At 38.3% G+C, this 21,468-nt stretch overlaps 1 protein-coding gene across 1 annotated transcript in view; it reads left to right on the top strand.

The window, feature by feature from the left end:
* Positions 1 to 21,468, top strand: part of COL4A3 (collagen type IV alpha 3 chain) — a 141,433-nt gene that overhangs the window by 82,800 nt on the left and 37,165 nt on the right. Inside the window, exons 14-25 of the mRNA XM_057746912.1 lie at positions 1,205 to 1,267; positions 1,652 to 1,711; positions 2,665 to 2,709; positions 2,959 to 3,012; positions 3,924 to 3,965; positions 6,061 to 6,145; positions 7,585 to 7,620; positions 9,350 to 9,514; positions 13,163 to 13,255; positions 13,743 to 13,838; positions 19,192 to 19,262; positions 20,160 to 20,342. Coding sequence (XP_057602895.1) covers positions 1,205 to 1,267; positions 1,652 to 1,711; positions 2,665 to 2,709; positions 2,959 to 3,012; positions 3,924 to 3,965; positions 6,061 to 6,145; positions 7,585 to 7,620; positions 9,350 to 9,514; positions 13,163 to 13,255; positions 13,743 to 13,838; positions 19,192 to 19,262; positions 20,160 to 20,342 — 993 coding nt within the window. The remainder of the gene's footprint in view (positions 1 to 1,204; positions 1,268 to 1,651; positions 1,712 to 2,664; positions 2,710 to 2,958; positions 3,013 to 3,923; positions 3,966 to 6,060; positions 6,146 to 7,584; positions 7,621 to 9,349; positions 9,515 to 13,162; positions 13,256 to 13,742; positions 13,839 to 19,191; positions 19,263 to 20,159; positions 20,343 to 21,468) is intronic.

Here is a 21,468-nt window from a genome sequence, read left to right as displayed (position 1 = left end):
TAATTCACATGCCATAAAATTCACGTATTTAGTGTACAATTCAATGGCTTTTAGTATATTCATAGAGTTATGCATCTATTACCACATGCACTTTTAGAATGTTTTTACCACCAACCCCCCCAAAAAACCCTTAGCCATCACTCTCCAATATAATTAATTCAAATGGTAGAAATTATCAAAACAAAACTAACAAGAATTAAAACAAAACATGATGAAATTTGACATGACCAGAATATTAACTCTCATTGAAGACTGGGGAAAAAATTGATCTGAGGAAAGTAACTGAACTTTTCAGAATTAATCAATAAAAGTAAATTTAATAAAATCTAAAGCTTTATTGGCTGAGAATTGACTGAAAAAAAAAAAAAAAAAGAACCATGCCCTCAAGAGAATACTCACATTGGGAAAAAATTGTTTTTGAAAATTATATTTTCATAATATATGAATAAGATATGATAAGGGTAAAACAAACCCGATTAATGAATCAAATCCTCACTGTAACCTTTATTCAGAAAATAATTTATCTCAGTGAAAATAATTTCAGCATATTAAAAATGAAAGTAAAATACATTAGAAATGATCTAATTGTGCTTAGAGAAAACTGATTCAAGAATTAAATTAGATGGAAGATGCCTTAGAGGACTGGGATGGGGAAGGTGGGGGGGACTCAAGGGAGGGTGGGGGGGGAGTCGAGGGAGGGGGGAATACGGAGATATGTGTATAAAAACAGATGATTGAACTTGGTGTACCCCCCAAAAATAATAAATAAATAAATAAAATTTTAAAAAAAGAATTAAATTAGTACAATGTAGTTTGATATAAAAGATACTTTCTTTTTCAAAAAAAGGTGGTAAAAAGGATATATTGTACAGGGAATATAGCCATTATTTTATAATAACTATAAAAGGAGTATAATCTATAAAAATCTTGAATCACTACATTGTACACCCGAAACTAATATAATACTGTAAATCAACTATAACTCAATTTAAAAAACAAAGTATAGCACACAAAAATTTGTGTATTGTTTCTGGGGGTTCACAGGTATAAAATCCAAAATGTGAAAAATGATAATGTATTGTGTTAACAGGAGGTATATAAGTAGCTTGAAAATACAATTCATTGAGTAGAGAACTTTTCCAAGTATAGTCAATAATACCTTGTCTGATCTGTTTATAATGACCTTAACTTGTTTTTGTGACAGGACCTCAAGGGGGAGAAGGGAGACTGGGGAGCCATGGGCCAGTCGGGACCCCCTGGACCCTCAGTAGGTCACTTAAAATTATGTCGTTCCCTTGAAACAAAAAGTAGAAACTTAGAGCATATTTTGACATATGATCTACCCTTAAATGTTAATACTGGCTAAAGTACAGTAGTATTTTACTGCAGAGGTCATAAATACCAGAATTATTTTATGGCCACTTCTAGCTAAAATCCCTACACTGTCTTACATGCACCCAATGGCATCTTACGATTTACCTTCAGTGTCTGGTTTTTAGCATTTGTTTTTAAATTAATATTTATAAATAAGATGTCCCTCTTAGATAACTCATCATTTCAAAAATTTTAACAGAAGGGAAAAGTTAATAAAAATCAATGTAAGTCAAAAATCAATAATTTACAAAACTTGACCTAACTCTCATTAATACAGGGGCTGCCTGGAGAATCTTATGGATCAGAAAAAGGTGCTCCGGGAGAACCAGGCCCACTGGTGAGTTTGGAAATTCAGTGTCATGTGCAGCCTAAATTAGTGAGTACTCAGGACTCTTTAGGTGTGAATATAAGATGCTTAACTCAAACTAGCTTAGATTTTTTTTTAATTTTTAAAAAAAATTTCGGAGGTAGAATTTATTTGTTCAAGTATCTTAGAAGTTCAAGGCTAAAACAAGCTTCAAGGACTTCAGAGCCTGAAATGAAACGAGCAGGACTCTGTCCAATTCATTTCTGCTCCTCTCTGTGTATCAGCCTCATCCTCTTCTTTGACAAACAGTCTTCATCCATGTAGTGGGCGATGGGGTAAAAACAGAGGAGGATGTAGAAGCAACAGAGGCTCACTCGCCCACCCAGCTCTATTTTGCAAAGACTTAAACACCTATATTGCTTAAAAACTCGAAAAATTATACACTGGGAAAAGTATATTTCTAAGAAAAAATATCCAACTAATATGATTTTTAATTTTCTCATGGAGGGTAAGTATAATAGCTAATCTCAAAAGCCCTGTCTGTTTTATACATATATTTAAATATAGGCACATCTGGAGTTCAGGAAATTATCAACATTGCAAATAAATAAATAAACTGTGAACTCCTCCCTCTTTCTGGATTTTCCTATTCACTTCTCTGCTCAGTGCTTCCTTGATTTTCCTTCCAAGCTTGGGTGGGCAGTGTTAGCTCCAGTTTAAGCTTAGCTCTTAATTTCCTCTCGTTTTTTCCAGTGCCCCTCCCTAATTTCCCATCCTGACTGCCTTCTGCCTTCCCTGCCAAGAGAAGTCATCACCTGTTCTGTGATTAATAGTTTTTCCTTCTAATAACTGGGGGAAACCTCAGTCAGGCTTTCCTGCCTGAGATCAAGAGATGATCATATCGTTTAAGTTTTTCATGTTTATTGAAATTATCCGTATTTACTAAGTTTTGTGTTTTTGTTTTGCTTTTGTTTTTGTTTTAGGGAAAGCCTGGAAAAGATGGTGCCCCCGGTTTCCCTGGCACTGAGGTAAGGATGTGACTTGGCCCATTGATGTAGTGAAAGTGTCAGTCCTAATAGACAAAGAAGGGTTTTTGAGAGCTGCTAAGCAGTTTTAAGCTAACAAAAATCACATAGCTTTTAAAAATTGCATTTGAGAATCGTAGTTAGAGAGGTCACCTGAGAACATTTTCCAAAAAGGTGTTTAAAGCGTTTTGCTTCCTACAGAAGAAATTATCAGTGTGTCTTCTGACCTATGCACTTTGCTCTTTTCTTTAGGGAGCCAAAGGCAATAAGGGTTTCCCTGGGTTAAGGGGTGAAGATGGCATTAAGGTAATTCCCTTCCTAACATCTATCTTCAGCTTTTTTAATTGGTTGGGTTTGGTCACCCTTTTCCCCCCACACCCTGAAACTTGGTGCAAGGAATTGCAATCAGAGTTCACTAAAATACCTTAACATATTTGCTAAGAAGAAACAAGAGATATGGCAGCTTTATTTAAACACTTGAAGGGGAAAGATGTTAAACCTGTTCTGTGTAGCAGAAGCTGGCTGACTTAGGGCCAGTGAGAGTTCAGCTCCCATGAGGAAGGAGCTGGAAAGCGCCTGTGATTAGAGGAAGTTTCAGGTCATCAGAGGTCAAGGGCAGGCTTGTCCTGGTGAGTCTCAACCTGGGTCATGAGGTCCTGAAAGGTCATCATCAGGTAACTATGGACTGCATTCCACATTGTTTGTTTCTGACAACACGTTACAGACATTTTCAAATAATTTTCATGTGTAGAAATATGTACAGATTCAAGATTTTTATCCTATAAGAATATCACTTCCAGTAGAATTCTGGAAGACCCTCTTGAGTAGGTAAGAAAGAAGGTTGATTATAGTTGGGGCACTAGGAATTGCCTACAACCCATGGCCTGGTTTCCCTATGCCTCTAGTCTGGGTGGGAACAGGGGAGCATGCAGTGACGTGAACATCCTTTGAAGGGAGTGATGTGGAAGAAACTTGGAGAACAACAGCCACTTCTTCCGTACCCTATAGATAAGATTCTTGACTCAGATATGGCCCTCCAGGAAAACATAATCGAAAGTCAATATCCCTTTCATGTTAACTTGGTTTGTACATTTCATAGAAATAACACCAATTTTAGCATAGATTTGTTTAACTGTGCATTTTTATTTCTAAGTATACCTAACATGTAAATACTTTTGATTAATGTGCTCATAATTTGTAACTGTCTTTCAACATAGGGGTGGAAAGGAGACATGGGCCCTCCAGGATTTCGTGGTCCAGTAAGTGTAATTGAAGACCATATTAATGTCATGTTTGATCAAGTCTTTCAAAGTGTCAAGGAAATTTTAAATCAGTGTCTCTTATTAACTGCTATGATAGAGATTATAGTATTCACCTTTTTATCTAACCAGGGCAAAAAAAAAAAATAGCTGTTGTCATTATTTGTCCATTTGATAGTGGACAAATATTTTTGTGTGGTCCTATTTGGTCCCTGAAATGCCATCCTGGGCTGTAGAGAAGAAAACCTTTATCTAATCAGGCCTGGCCCAAGGTACTCCTGCACCCTTAAGTAGAGTAGGAGGGCAGCAGTGGAGGACAGCTCAGGCACCAGGGTGGCCTTCTCCAGCTGGGGCCTGTTTAGACAGCCCTGTACCATGAGGCAGTAGAAGCTCAGCCATGGGTTTAACACAAGACCAGCAAAAACCAGTGACCCCAGCCCAAGCTCCTTAGTGGCAGGCAGTTTCCCCTCCCTGGTGTGGACATGGATTTTATGTCGGTCGGCTCCAGACTGCAGGGTGGCCACATTCTCTATAGTGACTCTGTAGCTTAAGGACATGAGTGAAAAGGACCCAGGCTCTGAGTTCTGGTACCTTCCTCTCCTGCCTCAAAAGACAGTGGTTCTTGGGCTTCCCTTGTGCAGTTGTTAAGAATCCACCTGCTAATGCAGGGGACACAGGTTCGAGCCCTGGTCCGGGAAGATCCCACATGCTGCAGAGCAACTAAGCCCGTGCGCCACAACTACTGACCCTTAGTGCCACAACTACTGAAGCCCGCACACCTAGAGCCTGGGCTCCGCAACAAGGCAAGCCACTGCAATAAGAAGTCTGTGCACCGCAATAAAGAGTAGCCCCAACTCTTCGCAACTACAGGAAGCCGGCGCATAGCAACAAAGACCCAATGCAGCCAAGACCCAATAAAAAGACTGGTTCTCACATTCAGTGTGCTGAGCAGAGCTGCCATTTATGACTGTGCAGGTGTGACAGAAAGGTCCATGGTGGCAAAGGAGTTGTAGGGGGAGTGTGTGTGTGTCCTATTACAAATGCAGTTCTCAGACCCTTCAGGCTAAGTTAACTCAGTAACTGGAGGAGGGTCTCAGAAGTCAGCTTCTTTACACTATAAGCAAATGATTCACATGACAACTAATCCCAAGATACTTTTAAGGGGTTGCTGGGAAGATGAAAAAGGCTATTTTGTGAAAGTGCTTAGCCAGCACTTGGCAGGTACACACATGTCTTTATGGATGTTTTGGAGGAGATTATTACATTATTATTACTATTATTATTATTAATTCTTTTTTTTTGTGATTTTACACATACTGTTTAACCACAAAGCTCTTGTTACCTATTCTTCAAACAAGTCGATGAACTAATTGGCCCTATGCAACATCTGAAAAACTAAGTTTTTAAAAAACTTTTATATTTCCATCTTCTTTTCTTATACTCAAATTCCACATATCTCTGCAGCTTCTGCTAACTTCAGAGGAAGTTCTGCTTTGGAAGTAGATGGTTAAGGAGACCAGCAGTAGGTCCACTGATCACTTCAGAAATACATAATAGTCCTTAGTCCTTGGACGGAGGAAACCTTTGTTTGAAGGTCAATGGTGTCCTGAAATTTAAAGAAAGAATCAGTAAAATATTTTTTGATGTATAAGTCCCAACATATTTTGAAGTAAATCTAGTCCACAGGACAAGCATTTTTAAAAAGTGAAATAGAATAGAATAAAAAATATGAGAGTTGATCACATATTCTAAGAAATCACTATTTTATGGAACTTTAATTTCTGTATGCATATTCACACATATATAGAAATGTATATGCTTAAATGTGTGTATGTGATTTGGGCCCCATCATAAAATGTATTTCTAATTGAAAGCCCATGAAATATGTGATATCATGATACCAGACTAACTTTTATTTAAAGTTACCCATCCCACACACCTAACTGCCATATCCTTCTAACACATAAACCTATGAATTCAGGAAAATAAGGAAAGTATCATTTTAGCCAAAAAAGAAGAAATTGAAGTAATTGCATTTGGCAAGCTGTCCATAGATAGCTATCTTTTTTCTTTATTAATTTCTTCTTCCTTTAAGACAGAATATTATGATGTATACCAGGAAAAAGGAGATGAAGGAATTCCAGGCCCACCAGGGCCCAAGGGAGCTCGTGGCCTACAGGGTGAGAGTACATTTCTTCCTAAAGCGTTTGCTAATCATTCCATGTCTTTCTTTCAAGGCAAAATGTACAGCACGTGTTTATAGACCTGGAATTTGCAAGAGGAGAGGGGAGGTCTTCTCGTGTTCATAGGTGGAGATATTTTTTGAGGTTTCCTAATTTTCATATTTTCATAAGAAAATTGCATAGGTCGTATATAGAAGGTACCTGAATTATCTTTATGTAGGAAAGTGTACTTTTCAAATCTGGTAGGAAGACACTAACATGGCTGGAGGGCAGGAGGAGGGAGTGTCCGAAACCAGCAATCTCAGTGGGATGCAAAAGAGAAAAAGGAGCCCCTGAAGAGTTCTAATTTGAGCAAATCCACATAAACAGTGGCAAGAGGAACAGAAGCCCTGGTCTCCTGACCCTCGGCACCATGAATTACAGTCACATTTACTTATATTCTATCCCTTTTGATAGATTGCAAAGATCTTCACTAATAGCTCTTATCTCTCACTACACATTAAAATCCCCAGGAACTGCTAAATAAGAACTATGTCCAGGTCCCATCCCTGTGATTCTGACTGACTTGCCTGAAGGAGGGCCCTGGATACTGGCAGATTGTAAAAGCTGGCCAGATTAATCCCAGTGTGCAGCAGGATTAAGGACTACTGATCTAGGAAAATTACTGATATAGGTAAGATTTCAAAGGAGAACTTTACTGAGAAGACTAAAAATTCCCAAGGTATTTAAACAAGTGGACAGAGAAGTATCAGACATAGATTTTTAAAAATCAGATATGCTTGCTATAAATCACTCGTATATGTCAAAGAATAGAACCTTACACAGGGTTAACGGCTATAAGCAGTCTGAGGTGGATCCAGGCCAAACTTCAGATTCTTTACAATTCCAGCTATTTCATTTTCTGGCATCTGAATCATCCCAGCAAAGTGCCAAACACAGAGCAGGCTCTTAGGGGGTGTCTTGTTGAATTATTTGAAGATGATAAAGTAGCATGATTTACGTTTTTAAAAACATTGAAGTATAGTTGATTTACAATATTATATTGCTTTCAGGTGCACAGCATAGCGATTCAATATTTTTGTAGATTACACTCCATGTAAAGTATTACAAAATAATGGCTGTATTTCTCTGTGTTGTGCAATATATTCTTGTTGCTTATTTATTTTATACATAGTAGTTCATGTCTCTTAATCTCCTACCCCTGTCTCTCTCCCTTCCCCCCTTTGGAGTGTTAGACATCTATGATGAACTTAGTTTCTCCCTTGCAGTTTGTCTAAATGAGTGACGTTTTCTCACATTTACCTGTGTGAGAGTGGAGAAAAAATGTGAAAAATGTATTATTGTATTATTATTATATTGTCATCCAAGATTTCAATAATGGGAGGAGGGGATATTTATATCTTTGTAAACAATTAATTACTGTTATGTATTCACAGGTCCCAGTGGTCCCCCCGGAGCCCCTGGAAGTCCTGGTATGTACATGTTTCTCAGGATACCAATACCAATGCTATTAAAAGGAAAATACCCTTGGGTAATACTATTAAATGCTAGTTAATTTCCTAGTTTTGAAAATTGTACTTTGGTGATATTTGGGGACAGTAATAAAAGGTATATGGAAATTTTTTTTAAAAAAAGGGAAATAAGCTGCTCTCTAATGAGTTTGCATTATTTACATAAGACAAATGTTTCATTAATTGATACACAAGTGTTTCCAACTTCCAAATGGTTACCTCTGTGACCTGCAGGGGAAAAGGGAGTGGAAACTGACACAAAGTGATAGAGAAATGCTGTTTTTTACTTCTCAGTAGTTTTAACTAACTATAAGACAGCAACTTCAGTGTAGGAGCAGAAGGCTTGAAACTCAGAAGGGGTTCAGAGATAGGAAAACAATAATTTTATGGCAATTGGTTTGGTTAAAATGATAGTTTTCATAATGTATCACAAGTTACCTATGGACACACAGATTACAGTTTTAATGTAAAGTTTTGAATTTTAAAATATATTGTTTGTGGCACATAGACAATTCTGTGAAGTAGAAAAATATCCATGAGTCATGAGAGTGGCTGCCTCTCAAAAGAGGAAGAAGAATAGGATCAAGGATGGTTAATTAAGGATTAACCACAGTAGCCTTAGTTATACCCGTCATACTGTAATGCATCACTTTGTAAAGGAAACAAAACCAAGAACAAAATAGTAAAGATGTGATAAGCCCTGCCATTGATTATGTTTTTCTCTATACTGTGCTGTATATTTAAACTACATATTTCATAATTTTGAAAATGAGTTAAAATTAAACAGATTGAAGAACTATATGTATATTATAACCCTATTGTAAAAGAAAAAGATAAATGAATAAATATTATGTGTACTTGCATATGCGTGGAAAAATATATACCAGACTCTTAACAGCACGTATTTCTTGAAGTTGAAATGATGCAAAAGGAGATTTTAAAGGTTGGACAAAATATTAAGGAAGACATCCTTCCAAGTGATGAATAGGATGGTTTAAAAAGCCAGCAAGTGAAAGTTACAAAGCTCTAAAATAGACATCGGTCAGAAGGATTATTAGCCTTTAAGCCGAAATCTTTATGCTCAATCATCAGAAATAATCAGATATTACCCCCACTGGTTTCTCAGCAGAGATTCTTAACTGTGAGGCAGAGATTTGAATCTGCCCTTCTCGCGTCTGCATCATGTTAGGAGGGATAGAGGAAGTGGGTTTTGTACCACCTGGGATGGCTTCCTCCCAGGAGATGCCTGCCTACCCAGCACACCCTTTGATATAAGACAGATGGCAGGAATAAAGTCCAATTACAATTTTCTCTCTTTCTCATTTGAGACACTGAAAGATGGGCGTCTTCTAGTCTCTAAAAAAAAGTTACAAAATAGCATGTATTGAAAAATTTCTCCTGAAGTCCTTTTGAATCAAGAGACTACAGTGTATCCCAACCTCTGTTTCAGCCCCTTGTAATCAGTCACAGATTACCTTGTGGGAATGGAATGTTCTGAGCTCTGCTATACTGTGATCATTTAACAAGATCACAGATAAAGGACAGTAGATTATTCACTTTTGTTTTATATGCTCTATATACTTTCAATTGTACAACTTTTATAAGAATGTATCACTTTTTGCAATTGAAAAACAAGCATATACTAATCAGGGAAACATTTTAAATATAATAAATGATTATTTTCTCCAAGGGTCATCAAGGCCTGGCCTCCAAGGAGCCCCTGGAGTACCAGGCTTAAAAGGAAGTAAAGGGGAGCGAGGACCCCTGGGAAAGAATGCAACGGGGCCTCCCGGAGCCCCTGGCTATCCTGGTTCGCCAGGCCCTACAGGGTTGCCGGGACCTCCAGGACCACCAGGTAAAGATGCCCTTTTGCGTACATTGCCCAATGACGGAATTGTGCCCATCAGGGGCAATGAACCTTACGTGCAGCTTGGCCAGCAGTGTGGAAAGTAGGAGAAATCTTTTCACTTGACATTTCATTTTCTGAGCTCTCTGTGAAAGCAGCTATGGTGGCAGGACTACTTTGCAAGTGCAGCCCAGCATGAGCCTGAGTTCCCATGGAGGGCAGAGCAGGAGGCAGGGACGAGGGGAGGGAAGCAGGAAAGGAGTGGCTGCTATCAGGTGACTGCTAGGACAAGTGCAACTGCTTGTTCAGTCCCTGAAGATTATCTTCCAAGAAGCTGTGTAACTTTGTCGCAGGATAATCTGTCCCAGGGGACAAAGAGGCAAGAATTTCCCCACCAGCCCCTATTTCTCATGGGTCAAAGTTGTGCCCCACAGGACAGGACTAACCCCCCACCCCCACATACACACACACACACACACACACACACACGCACACTTCCAGGCTGTGTTTGCATGGCTCCTGCGGCATCCCGGACCTTGTCATCAGCAGGGAAACCCCAGGGCAGGAGGCTAGAGGTGAGCAGCATGGACTGAGGCAAGATACTGCCAGGAAAAGTGGGTCAGAAACCACAGAGCTGCAGCCCAGAGGATATGAAGTGGTACCCGGAGGTTCTGATGAAGTTACCCTTTTCTCTCCATCCCCTGACAGAACCACTTAGCACTGTGTCAGCTGATAGGCATATAGAACCTCATGAACATACAGGTCACTCTATGTATTTTAATATGCCTTTCCTGGCAGGTGCATGGGAGGTCTTGTGTTTTATACCCAGCCCTCCTACTAGCCTTAAAAATCCTATGCATTAGAAATCTTTTTAAGAAAGGAACAAACATTATTAATATAGACAATATGATTATAAACATAGAAAATTAAAAAGAATAATCTGGAAAAGTTTAGTATTAACAGAATAATTCAGTTAAGCATCTAGTTATATGAGCAATAATAAAAAAATAAATAAAGGGAGTTCCCTGGTGGTCTAGTGGTTAGGATTTGGCACTTTCACTGCTGTGGCCCAGGTTCAATCCCTGGTCGGGGAACTAAGATCCCACAAGCAGCATGTCACGGCCTAAATAAATATAAAGTAAATAAATAAAAGTCTTTAGGCTAACAACAATCTAAGAAATTATCCTATTAATAGAAGACAATGTCTAAGAACAAGCTGTTAAGCTATGGAGTGGATCTACGTGGAAAACTAAGTAAAACGAACCTCAACAAAAATACTTTACTATATATCAGGGATTTTAACAACTTCTAGCCCCCCAAGTCTATTTCCAGATGTAGGTGTTGTGTCCTCATTTTATCGAGGACAAGCCTGATGTGCACAGCCCGCGAAGCTCAGGAATGTTCAGGTCTGGATCTGGCCCTCAGGGCACCCGCGATAGAACAGCTCTGTCCCCAAAGACACCATGCTCCCTCCCACTCAGAGACTGTTCTTGTTTCCTACCTTTTCTTCTCTAAGCAACACCTATCTGTCCTTCCTGTTGGAGTTTCAAAGTCAAGTCCTGCAGAAAGTTTTCACTGAGTCTGCCTACCTCCTATAACACTCAAGTTTACCCTGATCATGGAAGTTTCCACATTGCCCTGTCTTTGTCAATTCCTCCTACAAGACTCAAAGCTCTTGGAGGTCAGGGAGTGTCTCATTTACTCATTGAAACCCAGCATATAGCATGGGGGCTAGAACATTGTAGGTCCTCAAATATTTGTTGAATTAAGTATGAAATGAATGTAAAAATGTGTAAGTATCCACAAATGTATAAATGTAAAAGTATAGATGAGTCTACATTAAGTATAAAAGTGCCATAATATTTTACTGTTTTTTTCGATTTTTTTAATTCAGTTTGTTTTATGGAAGTATAATTGATGTACAACATTATATTAGTTTCAGGTGTACGACACATTGATTCAATATTTATACGTATTGTGAAATGATCAGCACGATATCTAGTTGATGTCTGTCACCATGCATAGCTAAAAATTTTTTTCTTGTGTTGAGAACTTCTGAGATCTATTCTCTTAGCAACTTTCAAATACTCAATACAGTATTATTAACTATAGTTACCACGCTGTGCATTTTATCCCTATGACTTATTTGCTTTATAACTGGGAGTATTCTTCTGTTCAGACATAACTACCCATTCAACTTAAAGAGGCAGAGACCTGAATCACAAAATAAGTGTTCTTTTCATAATGGAGCAGACATAACACACACACATTCCACCTAAATTAAATGTTTCCACTGTTACCTGTTGCTCTGAAATTTGAGGAAGCTGTTAAGTACTGTTTGTAAATATTTAGTTTCATAAGCATTGCCTTCAACCCATATAGGAAATGGCAAGATCAAAAATTAGATCATAGAACACAACAGTTTGAGAGAATTAGCTATTCGCAGTAACATTATAATAGTAGATGTATGTGGAAGCCTGGGAACAGCTTTCTTGAAAAGCCGCTTTAAGAATGACAAACCCTGCCATATGATTCAGTAATCCCACTCCTGGGCATACATCCAGAAAAGATGAAAACTCTAATTTGAAAAGATACCTGCCCCTCAGTGTTCATAGCAGCCCTATTGACAATAGCCAAGACATGGAAGCAGCCTAAGTGTCCGTCGACAGATGAATGGATAGAGAAGATGTGGTGTGTGTATTTTATACACACACACACACACACACACACACACACAATGGAATATTACTCAGTCATAAAAAAGAATTAAGTAATGCCATTGCAGTAATACAAAATTATCACATAAGTGAAGTAAGTCAGACAGAGAAAGACAAGTATCTTCTGATATCCCTTATATGTGGAATCTAAAAAATGATACAAATGAACTTCTTTGCAAAACAGAAATAGACTCACAGACGTAAAAAACAAATTTACCGTTACCAAAGGGGAAAGGAGGGAGGTGAAGGATGAATTGGGAATTTGGAATTAACAGATACACATATATAAAACAGATAAACAACAAGGACCTACTGTATAGCACAGGGAACTGTATTTGGTATCTTGTAATAACTTATAATGAAAAAGAATTTAAAAAAGAATATATATATATGTGTATAACTGAATCACTTTGCTGTACACCTGAAATGTAAATTACCTACACTTCAATAAAAATTTTTTTTAAGAATGACAAACTCTATTGATATGAACAAGCAATGAAGAGAAAACAGATGACACCCAAGTCAGAATCCATTTTTGCACTCAGTATGGATTAAACATCTACAATCTGTCAGGAAAATACAATGTATCTGAGAAACACAGAATAATGAGATCTGACCTTTTGCCTAAAGATGCTAAAAGGATGGTCTTGGAATAATTGAAAACAACTGAATAAGATGACATGGGGTGACCATGTGCCAATAAATACCATCTAATGAACTTTCAAAGAACCACTGCTTCCTTATTAAAAAAACATCATATGTGTAAGGTGGAAGGAAAAGCTGGTCAGTCTTTTCAGTTGCAGACAAGCTTCACAAGACTCAGCTTCCAAAGCAGAGATGGGGAAACTCATATAAAAGAAAAGACATTACTAAAACACTTGCTAATTGAAAACAATACTTAAAGAAATAAAAAACTAGCTTTGGTGTTGTCTCTTTGTAGGTGGTATTGTTTTTCGCAAAGGTCTACCTGGAGACAGTGGACTTCCAGGCCACATAGGGTCTCCAGGAATCCCAGGAGCCGACGGGCCCAAAGGTTGGTTCAGTCATTGATGTTGTTTATTAGAATAAGTCATTCTCATCATCTTAATCATCACTTATTTTATACTTCTTGGAGACAAACAGCAGACAGTCAGAGATGGATTTTTTTCCAAACGGATTACATAAAAGTATTCATTCATCTGGAAATCAGTTATTTATTTAGTACCTGTGCAATAAATCATTGGCTATCCCTAGAATGTGAGTTTTATCCTGCGCTCAAGGAGAGAAACTCTGAAATAGTAGATGTTTTATACTAGGCACGTGGGATTTCCTCTCTCAGAATGCCAAGAAGCTCAAATAGATAAACTAAGCAGATATAATAGATGAATGATTTTTTTATTAATATGTACAATGTCCTAGGTGATTTTCACTACATGAAAAAAATTTTAGATGTAATAAATAATTGTGTGGTTGGAAGATATCTGTCCTTTCTGAGAACTTGGCGTGGATTTGTGAGTGATGCAAGTGTGTTCTCATTGCAGGGGAGCCAGGCCTCTTGTGCACAGAGTGTCCTTATGTCCCGGGGCTTTCGGGCACGCCAGGATTGCCGGGGTTAGATGGCATAAAAGGATTCCCAGGTACAGACAATTTGCCCACAAGTGTCTTTTCAAGTACCAAAAGGGTTGACTCATTGGACAGGGAAAAAAAGGCATCAGACTGCTCGATGTCAGGATGTGGTTTATATGAATTTTAAGGTAGACTTTCAAAAACACACTCTGTTAACATAAAGTAAGCCAAAATCCCATAAAGGTTGACATTTCCCCCATTCCATTCTAGTTGCTGAACTCTAGCAAACCACTGTGTCATTCAGGAATTGTAAACTCAGATTTCTACAGGGGACCAGAAGGTAACTCAGAGAAGTGAAGCAGCCATACCAAACACACACCATTTTTTTCTTCCATAAAGAAATAAACTCTCGGGACTTCCCCTGTGGTCCAAGACTGGTTAAGACCCAGCACTTCCACTGCAGGGGGCACAGGTTCGATCCCTGGTCAGGGAACTAAGATCCCACATGCTGTGTGATGCAGCCAGAAATTTTAAAAAAAGAAGAAGAAAAGAAATAAACTCTCTGCCACTCTTTTTTGCAAGAGACACGACCCTTCTCAGTCTACTTTTTCATGAACCCCCTTTCGATATCATCATGGGCATATGCACTAATTGACACTCTTCTTAACCATACAAGTGCAATAACCAAGTCCACCGGTGGCCCCAATGCTGGAGACGATAGGGAGTGGTGAGGACTGCAGTAAACTCGAGGGGCCATGTGATAAATGGGAAGGGGCCATCAGGCACTCAAATCCAGCCTGGTGTTACCTGGCAGCCTTTTAGGCTCTGTGCCGATAAGTCTTCCAATTTTTCATGAGAAGAGTAAAATTGGGATTTTTTTATCTGAAATCTCACATTTAAAAAAAACATTAGCCATCAACTTTTGAAGGAAAAAACATTTTATAGGCCAATATCCTGAGGGCTAAATAAAGCATATGTTGCTTCCCTTGTCGACCTCTGTGCCAGACCAGGACTCTCCACCCCAGCACTGTTGCTCCAGGCTGTCTCTACCTCTGCTGTCCTACCTTCCCATTCCCCGGTCACAGAACTGACCATGGACAAAACCTTGAAATAGAAAAAGTCTCTATTTTATTAGTTGGGTTCCTCTGCCCCTTGTGCCACTCTGCTGACTACCCAGGGCCTTCACGTGGTATCACACACCATCTAGGTTCTGCCATTAGCACCTTGGTCTATAGACACCATCATCAAATGATTTCTCATTAACCAATAAGAGCTCAAGTTACAGAGCCCTAGCTGAGCGTGCTAGGCACGGATCTAGATGTCTTCTGTGCCTCCACCCCTTATTGCTCATGTCAGCCCTACGGCTAAGTGTTGTCATTAACCCCATTCAACAGATGAGGAAGCTGAGGCATCAGTGATGTATCTCATAAGTGGTAGAACCTGGACTCCAGTCCAGACACTCTCCTCTGGAGACATGCTCCCGCCTTCCACACTGGCATCCCTTAATTGCTGCACCAGGGGCTGATCTTTGAGCCAAGTTAATCCAAAGCTCTACCTGGCAACATAGATAAAGGCATATTTGCATGTTACCACCATCCAGTAGACATTTGCATTGGCACAGGGTCTTCAGGTAAGCTGGGTCTCAGTCTAAAGAAGAAAGGCTCGTGGTGGCAGCTGCAGGGACTGTATAGAGGACATGTATTAGGGCAGGGATCCTTTGTCACCCTCAGATCCTACCCACTTCTTCATAAAGGCCTTAGTTACTATGCAATCGCTGTCCCCTGACTCCCTGAGACAGGCTTGAGAAGGTAAAATAAGGCATAGAACGGGGGGTGGGGGGGGGGTACTGTTTTTCATGAAGCTCCTATTCAGTCCCCAAGTCTCTGGGGGAAATGTTAAAAACTAAAAGTAAAAGAGCCAAAGAACAAAAGGAAAGCCATCATAATTTCCTACATTCCCAGAATGACCTCTGGCCCAAGGCTAAGGATGTAGGTGGGCAGCTCACTGCTGCTGACCAACTAGTCACATTGTTGTATTTTCCTTGGTTTCCCTACATTTGAGGTACTACAGATATAGCTCAAAGAAGATACATAAGAAGTAAAACTGTTTGGACTACTATAAAAAAATTTTCCTGGCTCAAATCTTGCAAAAGTTAAAATATGAATAAACATTTGTTAATAAACTGACCTGAGCTCCATCCAAAAGATCCTCTAAAGGGATCCTCTTTACAAAGATATTTAATTACCTAGAAGAAATATAAAAGTCCACAGTAAAGAGCAATTTGGTAACAGATATCCAAAGCCTCAGAAAGGTTTGTACCTGTTTAGACATACAGTTGCACTTTAGGAATTTACTGTAAAGGATATAATCTGGATAAATTTACAGAACTAAATATCCAGAGATATTTATCATAGCATTGTTTACAATAGCTAAAGTTGAATAAAACAATCTAAATGTCTAAAAATAGCTGTTATAAAAATAGCTGAATAAATGATGGTTTACCCATACAATAGGCTACCATGCAGCCATTTAAAGTGAAGCTATAAACCCATATTTATTGACATATGTATAGTATGATTCCAAAGAAGTGTATTATGAGTCCCATGCATTTATGGTTATAAAATTTTGTGAGTAGTACACATGAAAATTTTAGCAAATATTGTCTTCTGGTGGTAGATTTATGCATGATTTTTATTCTCTTCCTTCTGTATATATATATATTTTTTACAATGAACCTCCATTACTTTTATCATTAGAATAAATAAATGTATCTCCTTAAAATTATAAAGACAAGAATTTTAGGAAGCTAAAATTTAAGAGTTCTTGTTTTTCTCAATAGATGCAGAAAAAGCTTTTGACAAAATTCAACATCCATTTATGATAAAAAAAACTCTCCAGAAAATGGGCATAGAAGGAAATAACGTCAACATGATAAAAGCCATGTATGACAAACCAACAGCCAACATCGTTCTAAATGGGGAAAAACTGAAAGCATTCCCTCTAAGAACAGGAACAAGACAAGGGTGCCCACTCTCACCACTATTATTCAACATAGTTTTGGAATTTTTACCCATAGCAATCAGAGAAGAAAATTAAATAAAAGGAATCCAAATTGGAAAAGAAGAAATAAAATTGTCACTCTTCGCAGATGACATGATATTATACATGGAAAACCCTAAAGATTCTACCAGAAAACTGCTAGCACTAATTGATGAATTTAGTAAAGTAGCAGGATACAAAATTAATGCACAGAAGTCTCTTGTAATCTTATACACTAACAATGAAAGAGTGGAAAGAGAAATTAAGGAAACAATCCCATTCACCATTGCAACAAAAAGAATAGAATACCTAGGAATAAACCTGCCTAAGGAGGCAAAAGACCTGTATGCAGAAAACTATAAGACACTGATGAAAGAAATCAAAGACGATACAAACAGATGGAGGGACATACCATGTTCTTGGATTGGAATAATCAATGTTGTGAAAATGACTGTACTACCCAAAGCAATTTACAGATTCAACACAATCCCTATCAAATTACCAAAGGCATTTTTCACAGAACTAGAACAAGAAATTTTACGATTTGTATGGAAACACAAGAGACCCTGAATAGCCAAAGCAATCTTGAGAAGGAAAGACAGAGCTGGTGGAATCAGGCTCCCTGACTTCAAACTATACTACAAGGGTACAGTGATCAAGACAGTATGGTATTGGCACAAAAACAGAAATATAGGTCAATGGAACAGAATAGAGAGTCCAGAGATAAACCCATGCACATATGGGCACCTTATCTTTGACAAAGGAGGCAAGAATTATACAATAGAGAAAAGACACCCTCTTCAGTAAGTGGTGCTGGGAAGATTGGACAGCTACATTTGAAAGAATGAAATTAGAACACTGCTTAACACCATGCACAAAAGTAAGCTCAAAATGGATTAAAGATCTAAATGTTAGGCCAGACACTATAAAACTCTTAGAGAAAAACATAGGCAGAACCCTCTATGACATACATCAAAGCAAGATCCTCTATGACCCACCTCCTAGAATAATGGAAATAAAAACAAAAGTAAAAAATGGGACCTAATGCAACTTAAAAGGTTTTGCACAGCAAAAGAAACCATAAACAAGACAAGAAGAAAACTTTCATAATGGGAGAAAATATTTGCCAACAAAGCAACTGGCAAAGGATTAATCTCCAAAATATACAAACAGCTCATGCAGTTTAATACCAAAAAAACAAATAATCCAATCCAAAAATGGGCGGAAGACCTAAATAGACATTTCTGCAAAGAAGACATGCAGATGGCTAACAAACACATGAAAAGATATTCAACATCACTAGTCATTAGAGAAATGCAAGTCAAAGCCAAAATGAGGTATCACCTCACTCCGGTCAGAATGGCCATCATCAAAAAATCTAGAAACAATAAATGCTGGAGAGGGTGTGGAGAAAGGGGAACCCTCATGCACTGTTGATGGGAATGTAAATTGGTACAGCCTCTATGGAGAACAGTCTGGAGGTTCCTTAAAAAGCTAAAAATGGGACTACCATATGATCCAGTAATCCCACTCCTGGGCATATACCCAGAGAAAACCATAACCCAAAAAGAAACATGTACCATAACGTTCATTGCAGCACTGTTTACAATAGCCGGGACATGGAAGCAACCTAAATGCCCATCAACAGATGAATGGATAAAGACGATGTGGCACATGTATACAATGGACTATTATTCAGCCATAAAAAGGAATGAAATTGAGTTATTTGTTGTGAGGTGGATGGACCTAGAGGCTGTCATACAGAGTGAAGTAAGCCAGAAAGAGGAAAAGAAATACTGTATACTAACTCATGTATATGGAATCTAAAAAAAATGGTACTGATGAACCCAGTGGCAGGGCAAGAATAAAGATGCAGATGTAGAGAATGGACTGGAGGACACAGGGGCGGGGAGGGGGGTGGCAAAGGGGAAGCTGGGACGAAGTGAGAGAGTAGCATAGACATATATACACTACCAAATGTAAAATAGATAGCTGGGGGAAGCTGCTGCATAACATAGGGAGGTAAACTCGATGATGAGTGATGACTTAGAGGGCCAGGACAGGGAGGGAGGGCTGGAGTCGCAGGGGGAGGGGATATGGGGATATATGTATAAATACAGCTGATTCACTTTGGTGTACAGCAAAAACTGGCACAACAATGTAAAGCAATTATATTCCGATAAAGAGCTTTAAAAAAAAAAAGAGTTCTTGTTTTGAACATTATCTCTTATTCCTGTTATTTACTCCCATGCTTACCCTGTACTGTGTGTTTTAATATAGAAATTTTCTTTCTTCAGAAGAAAACATCCTATTCTCTTCACACACAGCATTACTCTGGCTACTAGTTTGTGTTCAATGAATACTGAATAATTTACTGCTTTGCAGGAGAACAAGGGGCAGCTGGCATTAAAGGAAGCCCAGGGTCCCCAGGAAGTGCTGGTCTTCCAGGATTTCCGGTAAGATTTCATGCTTTTAAAGCTTTATTTAGTTTCAGTTTGGAAAATGGAGCACAATGAAAGTATGGTTGCGCTCCATACAGGTTGTCAGTTTGGCGCCTGGCAAAGAGCACTTAATAGTAAAGCATTTAGTTGATAAGAGGGTGAGTCAAAAATTATCCACACTCCAGTTATATTAAAACTTCTATAAATTCTACAGCTGGAGTGTGGATAATTTTTGACTCAGCACATAATTGTTGATTGAATGAATAAATGAATGAGGTGTGAATGAATAAGGGAATGAATTAATGAATTTATAATCATTTCAAATGGTAGCAGAGACAGAAAGCAGATCAGTGGTTGCCTAGGGCTGAGGTGGGGAACAGGGATGAACTGTGAATAGATTTGAGGGAATTTGGAGGAGTAGCAGGAAACGTTTTAACACTGGATTATGGTGATTGTGGCATGAATGTGTAAATTTACTAAAAATCATTGAATTGTATTCTTATGAAGGATTCACTTTATGATATGTAAATTATACCTCAATAAAGTTGTTAAAAATTAAAATCAGAAAGTTATATTTGGATAAATATATTTAAATCAAATTATCCATAGATGCATATTGAAATTTACCAATATTCTAACATAATCTGAATTATATGATGAAGGCTGTATCATATTGAATTATATTATTGTATATATTGCACTGAATTATACTAACTGAATTTTTTTATAGTTTTGGAAGAAAAAATAAAGCCAAAAAGCCAAAAGCCTTGAAATTATGTTTGTGGGCCAAAGAAAGTGTCTGGAAAAAAATTCATGTTCATTAAAATTGCAAAGTTCTTGTTGCCACTTTTTAAATATTGACAAGAGAACTGTACCCAAATGCAATGCAGACTCATTTCTGTACCACCCCAGGGATTCCCAGGTGCTCAGGGTCTCCCAGGACTTAAAGGAGAAAAAGGTGAAGCCTCTCAGCCAGAGGGCCAAGTGGGTGCCCCGGGGGATCCAGGGCTCCGAGGACAGCCTGGAAGAAAGGGCTTGGATGGAATTCCTGGAACTCCGGGAGTAAAAGGATTATCAGGACCTAAAGGAGAACCGGTCGGTATCTAGCAACTTTTTTCAAATTACCCTCCCTCTGAATGAAGGGCTCTAAAGTTAAGATATCAGATGATTTCCTTTCAAAAAATTGTTGGTCATTCAGCACAGTTCATCCCTCTAACTGCAGAATGAAGCATCTTCAAATGAGCTGTAATAACCCGAACAAATATTTATAGTATTTTGACAAAATAAACAGGTAGTACTCCATGGTTTTTTTAGCCCATAGGAAATTCTACATTGATAATGACCTTGTCTCATACACAAATTACAGTTCCACATTTGTATCAAATGAGTTTATCAGGAAATTCAGAAAATGATTAATAATGGGAAGTTTTGGTCAATATTTTGGGGACAATGTGCATTCTTTTAGGTAAAAAATAAATGCATAAGAGGACAGGATATTTAGAGTAGTCAAATAAGGAAATCAAATGTTTTGTCATTTACCATATTTAAGTTTATATAATTCTGTCTCTTTTCATGGAATGGAATCTCTCACATGTTCAAATGAGAGGCTCCTACCAGAATCTATTTTTAAATGTCATAGAGGCAGAAGCTGAGAACCTATCACATGTATCTGAGAAGTTTGCAAGGCATGCTACCCAGCCTGTTTTATGAAATACCAATTTCTCCCAGGGTTAATCAGTGTCACCCAATAAAAAGGGTTCCACCTCAAACAGGGAAATTTGGCAGAAAATTTAAAGATTTATTCACAGGCCCTTTAGTATGAGAATATGACCTGACTGCCCAAATGTAAATATGATCTGCAGTCTTTCCTAAACCTTTTTGCCTAGAAAACACTTTTCGGCTGGGAGCAGCTATCAGGGCCAATGTTTCAGACACTGCTTTGGCAAACTGCCAGCTGCCCCTGGGTGGTAGTTATTCTTAAAGAGGGCTAAAGCCTGGAATTATTTTGGTCTAGTGTCAGTAAGGTTCATATGATGCTCCCATTTGCATCTCCCTAATTTTTTTTTATTAGTTCTGGTGAAAAGTTCCCAGAAAGTGAGAGAAAAATCAAGGAGCTGATTTGAGCCTTGAACCCTGCTGTTATAAAAAAAGGACTACTTAGCCACCTGTTGACATTGAACAATGAAAGTCCAATTAAATTTATTACTGGGGCCAAGTTGGA

The sequence above is a fragment of the Hippopotamus amphibius genome, chromosome 8 (assembly GCF_030028045.1).
Source record: "Hippopotamus amphibius kiboko isolate mHipAmp2 chromosome 8, mHipAmp2.hap2, whole genome shotgun sequence".
In the NCBI taxonomy this organism is placed as follows: domain Eukaryota; kingdom Metazoa; phylum Chordata; class Mammalia; order Artiodactyla; family Hippopotamidae; genus Hippopotamus; species Hippopotamus amphibius.
This window is presented reverse-complemented; position numbering and strand designations above follow the sequence as displayed.